General features: G+C 63.2%; 1 protein-coding gene across 1 annotated transcript in view; it reads left to right on the forward strand.

The window, feature by feature from the left end:
• The window catches only part of KIF1A (kinesin family member 1A), a gene marked incomplete at both ends in the record, with an annotated part of 33,012 nt that extends 22,414 nt beyond the window's left edge, over positions 1-10,598 (forward strand). The window contains 15 exons of the mRNA XM_084267193.1: positions 644-752; positions 869-935; positions 1,019-1,103; positions 1,502-1,607; positions 6,760-6,874; positions 7,647-7,780; positions 7,908-7,969; positions 8,087-8,232; positions 8,559-8,771; positions 8,936-9,013; positions 9,310-9,434; positions 9,576-9,722; positions 9,821-10,013; positions 10,096-10,214; positions 10,556-10,598. Coding sequence (XP_084123319.1) covers positions 644-752; positions 869-935; positions 1,019-1,103; positions 1,502-1,607; positions 6,760-6,874; positions 7,647-7,780; positions 7,908-7,969; positions 8,087-8,232; positions 8,559-8,771; positions 8,936-9,013; positions 9,310-9,434; positions 9,576-9,722; positions 9,821-10,013; positions 10,096-10,214; positions 10,556-10,598 — 1,742 coding nt within the window. The remainder of the gene's footprint in view (positions 1-643; positions 753-868; positions 936-1,018; positions 1,104-1,501; positions 1,608-6,759; positions 6,875-7,646; positions 7,781-7,907; positions 7,970-8,086; positions 8,233-8,558; positions 8,772-8,935; positions 9,014-9,309; positions 9,435-9,575; positions 9,723-9,820; positions 10,014-10,095; positions 10,215-10,555) is intronic.
• Positions 10,599-13,839: the final 3,241 nt, after the last annotated feature.

Genomic DNA, 13,839 nt, shown 5'->3' on the forward strand with positions numbered 1-13,839 from the left:
TTGCCTGGTGCCCCCTGTGCTCTGTGTTTGGCTGGACCCCCTGTCCTCTGTGTTTGGCTGGGGCTCTGTGTTTGCCTGGTTCCCCTGTGCCCTGTGTTTGGCTGGGTGCTCTGTGTTTGCCTGGGTGCTCTGTGTTTGGCTGGTCCCCTTGTGCTCTGTGTTTGCCTGGGTGCTCAGTGTTTGCCTGGTCCCCCTGTGCTCTGTGCTCTGTCTTTGGCTGGGTGCTCTGTCTTTGGCTGGGTGCTCTGTGTTTGCCTGGTCCCCCCTGTGCTCTGTGTTTGGCTGGGTGCTCTGTGTTTGCCTGGGTGCTGTGATCTGCTCAGCAGCCCCTTCAGCTGTCCCTGAGCCAGCTGTACCTGCACATCCATCCCTGCATGGTCCTTGCAGTGGTGCTGAGTGCTTTGGGATCAGCACCCACAGTGGGGCTGTGGGCTCAGGGTGTGCAGCTCAGGGATGGGATGGGGGGGGGCAGCACCCCAACACCCTCCCCACTCAGCGCTGAGCATGGAGATGGCACAGTGGTGCCCAGCAAGGGCTGTCCCCCTCTCTGCTCCCTCCTGGGTCCCTGCCTGCACCCTGTTTGCCACCGCCAGGCCACCAGCAGGGAGCTGTCCCTTCAGGCTGTCTCTCTGCCCTGCCGCAGTGCCTGCCACCAAGCTGAGCAGCATGACTCGGCCCAGCGCCGGCCCCTGCCAGTGCAAGTACGACCTGATGGTCTTCTTCGAGATCTGCGAGCTGGAGTCCAACGGCGAGTGAGTCCTGCCAGAGGGGGGAGCAGGGAGGGAAGGGAGGCCCCGCGGTGGTGGGGCTGGGGCTCAGCATCTCCAGGCAGGCTGGCTCTGTGTGTCACACTCATCCTCTCTTCCAGCTACATCCCTGCCGTTGTGGACCACCGTGGAGGCATGCCGTGCCATGGGACCTTCCTCCTCCACCAGGTACCCCCTCCCCTGAGATGCCCTGGCTCTGGCTCCTGCCAAAAGCTGTGTTTTAACCACTGCTCCTTCTGCCTGGCTCTCAGGGCATCCAGAGGAGAATCACTGTCACCTTGGTGCACGAAACAGGCAGCCTCATCCGCTGGAAGGAAGTGCGGGAGCTGGTTGTGGGTAAGCTGAGCCAGGTTGTGTGGGTGCTGAGCGACCCCCAAGCCCGCTGAGCTCCCCATCAACCTCTTGGGCTGTTCCTCATGCACCCTGTGGGGCCTTAAGCCTCATCTTCCCCCCCATCCTGAAAAGGTGGTGTCACTGGGACACATCCTGAAGCAGCAGGTGGGATGCCAGGCAGGCAGGATGCTTTGGTCCCAGCTGCTGCATCCTTTTGGTCCCAGCTGCTGCTGGACTAAGACCTCTGTCACTAAGAGGCCAAGTGCTGGGTGGCTGCTGCCTGTGATGGGAGGGCCCTTCTGGGGGATGCAGGCAGGTGGGCTGCCCCCCCCAACCCTTGTGGGTACCCTCCCAGCCACAGCCTGTCTTCCTGAGCAGCATCCCTGTGCTGTGCTTTGCAGGTCGGATCCGGAACACCCCAGAAGTGGATGAGTCTCTCATTGACCCCAACATCCTGTCTCTGAACATCCTCTCCTCTGGGTACATCCACCCATCCCAGGATGACCGGTGCGTGCTGCCTTTTTCCTGGCTCTTCCCCTGCTGTGGTGAGGGCTGGAGGTTGGGGGGGGAGGCACATGTGGGATATGGGGGAGCCCCTCTCTTCCCTGGTGGGGCTCTCAACCCTTCTGTGGGGACCTGCTGACCTGTTGCTGCCTTGGCGTGGGGCTTCTCTGGAGCTGCAGAGGGTGTTCAGGGAGCTGTTCAGGGACACCAGCCCCCCTTCCTCCTCCTCCTCCCTGAGCCCCCCTGCCCCAGGCTTTGGCACTGCAGGGTGTCTGTTTGGGGGTCCTGCTCTCTGGTGGGGTTTGTTACTGCTTGGCACGGAGAGCTGGCTGGTGCCATGGGAGGCTCTACTGACCCTGTGGCTGGAGGGAGGACCTGCCACGAAGGGCTGTTTGGTCCACACCCCAGCAGATGCATTGCAAAAGGCCACTGGCCCTGTCTGTGTGGGAGTGCTGAAGGAAAGCTGTTCCCCATCACTGACAGCTGATTTTGGGGATGCCTGCCCCCTCCTACCTGTTCTGGGAGGGCTGTGTGCCTCCAGATGCTTCAGCAGATGTGTGGGAGCAGCAGGGCTGGAGGGTTTTATCTCTGAGATCCTCCCTGGCCAGGTCCTGTGGTGGGACAGTGGTCAGAGCTCTCCTTTGCACCAGGGCTGCTGGCAAAGCTCAGGGGGCTTGGTGGGCATCCCTGATCAGAATGTGTGTGCACAGGCAGCCCTGGCAAGGCAGGGATGGTCAGTGGGAGAAGCAGGACCTGTCCTGGGCTGTGTGTGTCACAGCTGCTATTGTAGGAGCATCCCAGTGTGGAGTGGGGAATGCTTTTCCTCCCATTTCCTTTGGGGTCACCGCTGCCCAAAGGGGGCCTGCCCCAAGGCAGGGGGCTTTCAAGAGGCTTCACAGGGCTCTGGCAGGTGGAGAGCTCAGCCTGTTGGAGCTGATGTGGTTTTTTTGCTGTGCTGGTGGGAACTGGGTGGCTGTGGGACCCATGGGGCTGCGCTGTTTGTTGGCTCCTGATCTGGCTGGTCAGCCCTGGGTGCAGCTAGGTTGGATCTTGGGCATCTCTCTTGTAGCCTGGCAGGTGGGACGTGCGTCCTGCTCCTGCTTTCTCCCCCACAGATGCCCCTACAAGGGACACAGCTCAGGCTGGGAGGATGCTCAGGATGTGGAGAGATGGGAGGGGGGGCTGAGGCCTGCCTCCCCTGCCTGCTCAGAGGGCCTGTGCCTCCGAGCCAGCCCCAGTGCAGGGCTGCACACCAGCCTGCACACCATACCCATCCTGTTCAGCCTGCCCAGGGCCGGAGAGGGGAAGGAGTGGGGGGCTGGCTTCCCGTGGGGCTTGCTGTGATGCCCCTGCCCTTGCTTCCATCCTGCATGCAGGCATGCATGCTTCAGCCCCAGCAGCCTGCCAGGCCAGGCAGGGGGAGGGCAGTGGGCAGAGCCAGGGTCTGCTTCCCCCTCCTCCCCAGCTGCTTGCATCCCCCCGCTTTGCGGCCTTACGCCACGCAGCCTCCATCACCCCAAGCAGAGAAGCCCTGGCTCCCCCTTTCCTCTACCCCCCAGCCTCCCCAAATCCCCTGAAGCCCCTCAGGAGGAGCCAGGGAGGAGTGGTCCAGCTCGCTCCCCAGCATCCATCCATCCCTGCCCAGGGAGGAGGCACGGAGGCCAGCGCCCACAGGTTGCCCCTGGCTTCCCTCTGCTGCTGCTGCCCATCCAAGCCCCCACTAACCATGTGATTGTTTTGTGTTTTTGCAGGCAGTTTCTTGATTCGGATATGCCTAGGTATTATTTGTTTCCATTGGCTTTTTTTTTTCCCCCACCACACACCCCCTCCCTTCTCTCTTTCTTTCTTTCTCACCCCGTGCCTCGGTGTGCTCACTCCTGCCAGAGGCAGCACTTGGATATCCAGCCCCGCCCCCCCATCTCTCCACACACCCCATCCTTCCTCCCCACCCCCCCCACCTCACCCCTGGTGCCTCTCACTCACTCGGCCCCTCTTGCTGTTCCATTTGGGCCGCTCTCTGGCTGGCTGCTGCTCCCGTGCCTGCGTCCCCATCGCCTGATTCAGGGCTTCTTGCTTCTTGACTTCGCTGCTCTCCCCTCTCTCTGGCATCCAGGGCTGAGTGTGCCTCCCCCCCCAACCCCACCACCTCCTGCCCTGGTCCCAGCTCAGCCCCTGGTGCCTCTTGGAGTAGCTGCAGGGCTGGTGCAGACCGTGGTAGGGGGGCTTCAGGGCACCTCCAGCCTTTCCCTGGGCACCTGGTGACAATCAGTGCTACCATGTGGTGAGGCTTTGCCCGGGCACCTGGTGACAATCAGTGGTACTGTGTGGTGAGGCTTTGCCTGGGCACCTGGTGACAATCAGTGGTACTGTGTGGTGAGGCTTTGCCCGGGTACCTGGTGACAATCAGTGGTACTGTGTGGTGAGGCTTTGCCTGGGCACCTGGTGACAGTGGCAGTGGTACCATGTGGTGAGGCTTTTCCTGGGCTCCTGGTGACAGTGGCAGTGGTACCATGTGGGGAGGCTTTGCCTGGGCTCCTGGTGACACTGGCAGTGGTACCATGTGGGGAGGCTTTGCCCGGGCTCCTGGTGACAGTGGCAGTGCTGCCATGTGGGGAGGCTTTGCCTGGGCACCTGGTGACACTGGCAGTGCTGCCATGTGGTGAGGCTTTGCCCGGGCTCCTGGTGACAGTGGCAGTGCTGCCAGGTGGGGATGCCACACACACGGGGCCTGCCCGCCTCACACCCGGCCAGGCCGCGGGTGTAGCTGTAGGGCAGGTGGGCAGCAGGTGTGACAGTGGGTGAGTGTGCCCACTTCAGCTTCTCACATCCCATTGCACCCCCGTGTCAGGCAGGGAGCAGCTGTTTGGGGACAGGGGACGTTCAGTTGGGATGCAGGTTGAGCCTCAGAGCTGGGTGCTGCGCCCGGCCCTTGGGCTCTGGCAGAGGTGCTGTGCTGTGCCCATGCCTCGGGGCAAAAGAAGAGGGGAATGCATCTTGGAGACAGGGGATGGTGTCTCCCTCATCCCAGGAGGCTTGGTAGCTTTGTGCCTGGGAGGTTGTCCTCCCCACAGGACCTAGAAGCTGGTCCTGCTCAGAGATGCCGGAGGGCAGAGCTGTCCCTCCAGCAGCACCCTCTCCCTCCCTGAGTGCACGAGGATGGATCCAGCATGGATCCAGCCCCCCACTGTAAGAGCACGTAGGTTCATGCTGCCATTGCCCGTGGTCTGAGCAGTGATGCTCTCCCTGTGGATCAGGGGATGGGATGAGAAATCACCTCCCACTGCACGGGTGGTGGTGGGATGGCTGGTGTCCCCCCTGATGGGCTCTTTCCTGGGGGCTGTGCTGGGTGGGAGCTCCTTGCCCTTGGGTGGTGAGGGCAGAGTTAAGGGCATGGGGAAGATGTGTGTTCTTGGACCATGACAAAGGTGGGAGGCAGAAGGTTTTCACCCAACTGACTCAACCTCTGTCTGCCCTCACCAGGCTCCAGCTTCAGAGCCCAGCTAGGGCAGGAGCTCCTTTGGCCAGCAGTGCTGATACAGGGCACTTGCCCTCCTTGCAGCCCCACTGCCAGGCCAGCCCCACAGCAGTGATGCTCTCTGACCTCTCATTTCTCTGTGTGTGTCCCTGTGTGTGTTTGTCCTTGGGTCGCCTTCCACTTCTAGCATTTCCTTTGGAAGTGACACTAGGTACTCTGCGCCCACTCGGTCTGGTCCTTCCTGCTTTTCTCTCTTTCTCCTTTGCCTCCTCCCTTTGCTTTTGCTCTCCCCTCCCCAGCCCTCTCCCCTGAGGCTCCTCTTCTCCTCATCCTCCCTGGAGAGCACTCTCTTTTTCTCTCCAGTGACCCATGTCTACAGAGGGATCCTTCACCTTGGCTCTGTCTCATGGGGGGGGGTTTAATGTGTTTTATGCACCTTCTGAAAGCGTCGCTCTCCTCCTCCCAATATGGGGGCAACCACAGCCTCTCCTCACTCCCTCTGGCCACCCTGGTTCTGGTTAAAAGAGCCACTCAGACACGTGGATGCTGCTTCAGGGACGTGCCAAAATATTCTTGTCACTGAGCCACAGCTTCCTGAGGATGCCCAGGCAGGGAGCAAGGCCTGAGGCAGCTCTGAGGGGCTTTGGGGAGTGGGTGGCACATAACCCCAGTGCTGGTGCAGGAGGGGGGCAGGGGTATCCCCCGTGGTCTGAAACTGAAGCCACCTTCTGCTTCACTTGCCCTCCACTGCTTGATTTAAAGGGGGTGGTGGCTGCTCTTTCTCTGGGTGGTGGCACCGTCCTCTACAGCGCTCCACAGGCACTGGGCAAGTGGGGCTGGGTGTCCCCTGCCCCTTCTCCCAGCCTGGGAGCCGTGGAAGATGCAGCGAGGGGTGCGAGGCAGCCAGGTGGGAATGGGGATGGGTGGGCCAGGTGGTCAGGGCAGAGCACGAGCTGGGGTGGGGGGGTGGCACAACAGGGACCAGCCACCAAACTGTGGTCCCCAGGCCCTACCGAGGCTCAGGGCTGGCAGATGGGAGCAGCTCTGGGGAAGGGGACCTGGCTGGCAGCGGGGTGCTGCTCTCCCAGGGGCAGGCTGGCAGCAAACCTGCCCCCCACTCCCAGGGCTGAGCATCCTCCCTCCTTTCCCTTCTGGCCATTGTTACCTGAAGGGCCACGGCTGCTCCTGGGAGGGGACTGGAGGGGCAGGAGGTGCTGCGTGCCCAGGGCTGGATGCTGGGGATCTGGACTGGGCATACTGGGGGTGGCAGCCCCCTGCTCTGAGCATGGGGGGGGGGGGGGTGGGGCATGCACCCTCCTTCGTCCTCCTTCGCCTTCCCAGCCCGCCCTGCCTTGCCTGTGTCCCAGCTGAGCCCCCCCACTCCCGCAGTCTCTCCTCCCCAACACACTGGCCTGTCCCTCAGCTGTTCCAAGGGCGCTGTGTCCCTCCTCTCACCACACCCTGTCCCCATGTGCCTTGAACCCGTGTCCCCTGGAGTGGCTGTCCCCACCGCACGTGCATGTCCGTGTGTCCTTGCAGGCCTGCCTCAGCGCTGGGGGCTGGGGCTGGGGGCTGGGGGGGGGAGCAGGGGAGGGGACACACACACGATGGCATCTCTTTGCTGGCTTCTCTGGGCTTCTGGGAGGGTTGTTTCACCGGCTCCACTCTCTTTTGTGGCAGGACCTTCTACCAGTTCGAGGCGGCGTGGGACAGCTCCATGCACAACTCGCTGCTGCTCAACCGGGTCACCCCGTACCGGGAGAAAATCTACATCACCCTTTCTGCCTACATCGAGGCAAGGACCTTAGCTGGGGCCACTGTGACACCACCAAAGTCGGGTGTTTCCCCGCACCCTGGCCTTGTCAGGGTGCAGCCAGTGTGAATCCCTCCACACCTCGAGTGCTGGGTCCAGTTCTGGGCCCCTCAACATAAGAAGGACATGGAGGTCCTGGAGCGAGTCCAGAGAAGGGCAACCAGGCTGGGGAAGGGGCTGGAGGGCAAATCCCATGAGGAGCAGCTGAGGGAGCTGGGGGTGTTCAGCCTGGAGAAGAGGAGGCTGAGGGGAGACCTTCTCCCCACCTCCACTGCCCTGCCAGGAGGGTGCAGAGAGGTGGGCGATGGTCTCTTCAGCCAGGGGACAGGAGATGGGACAAGGGGCAATGGGCTCAAGCTGTGCCAGGGCAGGGTCAGCTCAGATGGGAGGGAAAAGTTCTTCCCTGCAAGAGTTGTCAGGGCCTGGCACAGGCTGCCCAGGGAGGGGGCTGAGTCCCCACCCCTGGGTGTGTTTAACAGGGGGGTAGATGAGGTGCTCAGGGATCTGGGTCAGCACAGGACAGGGAGGGTTGGACTGGATGATCTTAAAGGGCTTTTCCAACCCGGTGAGTCTGTGATTCTGTGATTAGCACCAATGCTAATAGGGTGCAGGATTCAACCTGGTGCTTGGGGGCCCTGTGGGACCCTGGAAGTGGAAAATGCTTGGCACTAGGACTGGGGGAGACCTGCCAGGCAGCCAAGCTACAGCCCCTCTGATGCCCACCCCCTCCCCACACCTTCCTGCCCTGCTGCAGATGGAGAACTGCACTCAGCCTGCTGTCATCACCAAAGACTTCTGCATGGTCTTCTACTCCCGGGACGCGAAGCTCCCCGCCTCCCGCTCCATCCGCAACCTCTTCGGCAGCGGCAGCCTGCGGGCTTCTGAGAGGTACTGCAGTGCTTCCTGGGGAGGAGACCCATCCCCTGAGGACTGGAGCCCTCCTGGGGGGGTGAAAACAAGGGGGCTCAGGGGTGGGGGTAGAGCCTGTTAACACCTCACCTCCCTTTGCTTCCAGCAACCGCGTCACAGGAGTCTACGAGCTGAGCCTCTGCCGCGTGGCTGATGCTGGCAGCCCAGGTGGGTGCTGTGCCTCTGCCTGGCTGTTTGCTGTGAGCTCAGGAGGCCCAGCGTGGCGTGGCCTGGCAGCAGGGGCCATGCAACAGTGTCCCCAGCTGTGTGTCTGTCCCCCCCCAGGGATGCAGAGACGCCGCCGGCGTGTGCTGGACACCTCTGTGGCCTACGTGCGGGGTGAGGAGAACCTGGCTGGCTGGCGGCCCCGCAGCGACAGCCTCATCCTTGACCATCAGTGGGAGCTGGAGAAACTCAGCCTCCTGCAAGAAGTAAGAGTCTGGGCTGGAAACACTCTGAGACGGTGCAGCTCAGCCCCGTGCAGCTGGTGCTGGGGTGGGGGGCTCCTCACTTGGGGTGTGCCAGCCCTCAGGGTTGCAGGAGGAGGCAGGAGCGGGGCTGTGCTGCCAGTGCTCCAGCTGGCTTCCAGCAGAACCAAAGCTAATGCAGGGCTGGGGTGAAGGGGGCCTGGGAAGCCAGGTCCTGGTAGGGAAGGGAACAGCCCCAAAACTGATGCAGGGCTGGGGTGAAGGGGGCCTGGGAAGCCAGGTCCTGGTTAAGGAAGGGACCAACCCCAAGCCTGGCTGTCTGTGCCCAGGTGGAGAAGACAAGGCACTACCTGCTCCTGCGTGAGAAGCTGGAGACCACCCAGCGCCTGGGCCTGGAGACCCTGTCCCCCTGCTCCAGTGAGGACTCTGACTCCCGAAGCACCTCCTGTGTCTCCTCCCCACTCTCTGTCGACGGGGGTCCCGAGGGCCGCACCTCTCCCCCCGAGACCCCCAGCGAGAGGCAGAAGGAACTGGCTGTGAAGGTACCTCACTGCAGCATCCCTGGCTCAGGGGTGGGGGGGGGATGAAGCTGGGGAGGGACTTGAACAAGGTGGTGAGGGCTTGTGGCAGGACAGAGCCCAAGAGGAGTGGGAGGAGGAGGCTGGAGGAGGCTGCCTCCCACCTCACTGTGCTCCTCTCTCCACAGTGCTTGCGCCTGCTCACACACACCTTCAACAGGGAGTACAGCCACAGCCACGTCTGCATTAGTGCAAGTGAGAGCAAGGTACCACTGCTGGCCTGGGCTCCATGGGACTGGCAGGCAGGAGCGATGCCTGGCTGGGGGGGATGGGGTGTCTGGTTGGGGGTGGGGGCAGATGGGCACTGCTGTGGGAGTTTACCCTGCTCCCTCCACTTGCCCTGGTGTGGTGTGGAGTTGGTGGCTCTTGGGACTGTGGCAGGAGACAAGCCCTTGGCCGGTGGTCTTGCCTCTCCCACCATGAGCAGGCACCTGGGCCTTGGGCCTGTGCCTCTGCCTGGCCTCTGGCAGAAGCTTGAATCCACACCTCTGCTCCTCCACAGCTGTCTGAAATGTCTGTGACCCTGATGAGAGACCCCTCCATGTCAGCTCTTGGGGTCACCACAATCACACCCTCCTCAACCTGTCCATCACTGGTGGAAGGACGTTACAATGCCATGGAGGTCAGGTAATAAGGTGGCCAGGAGGTTTGGCAGACACCCTGCCATGCCCCAAGCAAGGCAGCTGTACCGCTGGGGATGCTGTCCCGGTTGATGGACGCTCCTCAGCTGCCACTCCTCCTACACCCCGGCCTCTCTCCCCTTCCCAGACCCCCCCAAGTCTCCCCAAGGGCTGAGAGCCCTGACCTGGAGCCTGCAGCAGAAGGAGAGCAGAAGAAATCCCCAGCCCACCGGCCCGAGGAGGAGAAGGAGCCCCAACGTTTGCTGGTACCCGACATCCAGGAGATGCGGGTCAGGTAGGAGCTGCGCAGGGAGCACCCTGGGGGCTGGGGCCCTGAACCACTGCAGCCTCCTCACCATCCACATCCCACCGTGACCTCCATGCCTCCCACAGCCCCATCGTCTCCAAGAAGGGCTACCTGCACTTCCTGGAGCCCCACACCAACGGGTGGGTGAAGCGCTTCGTGGTGGTGCGGCGCCCCTACGTCTACATCTACAACTCGGACAAGGACGCGGTTGAGAGGGCCATCCTCAACCTCTCCAAGGCCCAGGTGGAGTACAGCGAGGACCAGCAGGCCATGCTCAAGGTAGGGAGGTGGCAGCCAGCCCCACTCCGTGCCCCCCCTCCCCCCTCAGATGAAGGGCTCAGCCCTGCCTCTCCCTCAGCAGACCCCAAACACCTTTGCCGTCTGCACGGAGCACCGGGGCATCCTGCTGCAGGCGAGCAGCGACAAGGACATGCACGACTGGCTCTATGCCTTCAACCCCCTCCTGGCTGGCTCCATAAGGTACTGGGGGTGCAGGGGGAAAGGGGGGGTGCAGGGGGAAAGGGGGGTGCAGGGAAGCCACTGGTGGGGGGTTTGCAGGCAGCCAAGCCTGCTCCTTCAACACCTGGTGGCACAGCCACTGGCCCTTCACCACTCCTGACATCTCACAGCGCTCTTGAGAACCATCTCAAGTGGCAGCACTAAGGGAACAGGAGTGAAGGGGCAGGAATTTGTGTGCTCTAAGAGAGCCCTCCCACATCCCTCCAGCTCTGGTTCAGAGCCAGGACACAGAACCCAGGGGACCACACCTCTTCTCATCCGCATCTCTGACACCTTTGATTTACCTTCTTTTTCCAACCCAGATCCAAACTTTCCAGAAGGAGAACAGCCCAGATGAGAATCTAACCTGAAAAACCACCCTCCACCTCATCCATCTGCCAACAGGATCAAGATAGCTGGTTCTGTCTCAAGACTCCCCATGTTAACGTCTGATCTCTCACACCATCTGCTGCCCCAGCTGTCTGCTCCATGGAAGGATCTGGCTCGACACACACCTTCACAGGGGAAACTTCACTTCTCTTTGTAGCTGCAAAAAGCCTGGACCCGCCTGGGGCAGGATTTCTTGTGCTCATGCCATCTCCTGCCCCCTACCCCATGGGTGACCTGCATGTCACACCATCCGTAACGCTCCAGAGGTTCCCTGTGGCAGGGGAAGGAGTGAGGAGGAGGGCGGTTTTTGGCTAAGAGCTGGGCTTTCATCTCCAGAGGTGGGAGCACAGGAAAGCTCAGAGGTTGAGAGAGCAGGAGGAATTGCCTCCACCCCAAGGGAAAGTGGTAGGTTTAGGGTTGGGGATTCCCTGGTTTATTGATGGCTGCAAGAGACGGCAGGGAAAGAGCAGGTGTTGGTAGTTTAAGATTGTATTTATAAAGTATTTATTTCTATTTACGTCACAAAAACCCCTTAGCTTGGGTCCTGGCCCCTGGACAACACCTCCCCTGGCTCTGGGAGAGCCTTGCCAGTGGGCCAGGGTCCCAGCAATGCCATCCCCAGGACATCCTTGGCACATGCTCAGCAGCAGCAGCAGTGCTCTCACCCTTCCCCGACCCCCTGCTTTGCCCCCCCCACCCCACCCTCACCCCCCTGCAGCTTAAACTACTTCTCCCCTGAGCGGTGGCTGGACAGCTCACCACTTTGTCTTCCCAAAGGAGGCAATTCCTACCTGCCCCATCTACCTCTGGAAGGGGGGGGGGAGCCCACTGTCTTGGCTGGCTGGGGCACCCACGTCCATGCAGATGGGACACCTCCCTTCAGAGCTGGGACCTGCTGCTGGGCAAAGGAGGCCTGTGGGGATGGCTCTGCCCGTCATCCCACGCAGGGCTCTCCTTGCCCAAACACGAGGATGCAGCCCACCTCCACTACCCCCACCTGGGAGGCCCAGGAGGGGCTTGTCCAAAGGGATTTTCCCCCCCTTCCCCTCTTAAAGCAGGACACTGAGGGTCCTGTCCCTGCAGGGAGAGTGGAGGATCAGGTGGCCACTTCCAAATGTGTATGGGAAAGCTCCCCAGGAGTCAGGGCTAGGAACAACCATCCCAATCCCCAATCCCCCTGTGGCACCCCTTCCCAAAAGGGCTGTTGTGTCCCTCCACCTCCCAGCAGGACAACAGGCTCAGAGCAGGTCAGAGGGGTTGCAGGGGGGGGGGGGTGTTGGGAGTGGGGATGGGGGCTTCCTTTTACCGTTGTAGCTGGTGTCTTCTCGCTCCCTCTTCCTCCACCTCCTCCCCCCCCTGCCTCCATCAGCACTGGGGGGGGGGCTTCCTGCACCAGAGGTGGCTTCATTGCAAAGACCCTTCCTTCTCCCCCAGCCTTTGCTGCTTCCCACCTTCCCCAGCGCCTCCTTCTCCTCCTGTCTCTCACCCATGGGGTGACACCCAGCACAGCTCTGGGCAGGAAGGCCGAGCAGCTGCTTCCTCCACTCATCCCTCCCCGGCTTTTGCTGTCACACCTCCAGGCCTGACCTTCCCTCGGCTCTGCTGCAGCTCCCTGCACTGTCTGTGGTGTGTGTGTGTGTGTGTGTGTGTACACACCTCTGTGTGTGTGTGTGTCGGACGTGGTGCCATCTCCTCGTTACGCTTGTGTCGGGGTGGGGACGGAGGGGTAGGGACAGGCCAGGCCAGCAGAGGCTTGAAGGGACCCCCAGCGGGTGCTGCGCAGCTTGGGGTTCAGGGCAGGGAGGGGAGGGGTTTGCAGCGCAGGGTTTCGGGATGTTCCCCAAGCCCTGGCTTGTCCTGTCCGGCCTCACCACTGCTCACGCCATCGCTCTGCCCCGAAGCCCTGGCCTGCCGGGCTGCTCCCCCTCCCCAGCCCGGCTGCTGCCCCCCCCAGCCCGGCCGGGCAGCAGTTCACCTGCCCGGGAACAGCTCCCCATCCAACTTCCACCATCCTCCCCAGGATCCGTTTGAGAGAGCTGGGGGCTGCCTCCTGCCCTTCCCAGAGGGCTGCCTGGCGGCAGCCGCGGCCCGAGCAGCGCAGGGACCGGGGCTGTGACCCCCCCAGGGCTGTGACCCCCTGGGCAGCGCAGGGGCCGGGGCTGTGACCCCCCGGGCTGTGACCCCCCCTGGGCAGTGCAGGGACCGGGGCTGTGACCCTCCCAGGGCTGTGACCCCCTGGACTGTGACCCCCTGGGCAGCGCAGGGACCGGGGCTGTGACCCCCCCACCCCTAGGGCTGTGAACCCCTGGGCAGCTCAGGGGCCGGGGCTGTAACCCCCCCCAGGGCTGGGACCCCCTCCAGGGCTGGGACCCCCTGGGTAGCGCAGGGGCCGGGGCTGTAACCCCCCAGGCCGGGACCAACCCTGGGCAGCTCGGGCCGGGGCTGGGACCCCCCCAGGGCTGGGACCCCCTGTGCAGCGCAGGGTCCGGGGCTGTAACACACACACACCCCCCCCAGCTCCCCCATCCCGTGCAAGAACCAGTTGGTACCACCTGAAACATCAACCTGGGTGGTGCCCTTGGGGAGAGGGGAGGCTCCCCCCGGGCAGCGATGGGACCTGCGTCTGCCAAGGACCAGACACGGGCCCACCCGCCGGGGCGGGGCGGCCGCGGCCCCGGCGCCCTCCAGCTGGAGCCCGAGTCACGCCTGAGGCCAGCAAACCTGCAGCGCACTCGGCTCAGCTGGTTGGGGGGGACGGGCCGAGGGAGAAGCCAGCCCGGCGGCCGCCCCACCAGCTCCGCTTCGCCAGCAGCGCGGCCGGGGCCCCCCGGCCCTTCCCCACCGCGGCCTCCCGGGCGCGGGGAGCGCGGGCCCGAGGCTCCGGCGTGAGGGGTCGGCGGGGCGGGATGGGGAGAGTTGGGGGGGGGGGGGGGGGAGCGGCGGCGGCCTCCGCGACCCCCGGTCCCCGCGTCCCGGCCGTCCGCGCGCACGTGAGGCTTGTTCGGTTCTGAAATAAATGTGGCATTTAACGCAACCGCCGCCCGCTCAGCTCTCCTTGCCGGGACGGAACCGGGACCGGCACCGGTACCGCCCAGCTCTCCTGCCCGGGACAGAGCCGGTACCGCCGCCACTGAGCTCTCCATCCCGGGCTGGAACCGGTACCAGCACCGCCCAGCTCTCCTTCCCGGGCCGGAACCAGTACCGCCGCCCAGCTCTC

The sequence above is a fragment of the Gallinula chloropus genome (assembly GCF_964237585.1).
Source record: "Gallinula chloropus genome assembly, chromosome: 8".
Classification (NCBI taxonomy): domain Eukaryota; kingdom Metazoa; phylum Chordata; class Aves; order Gruiformes; family Rallidae; genus Gallinula; species Gallinula chloropus.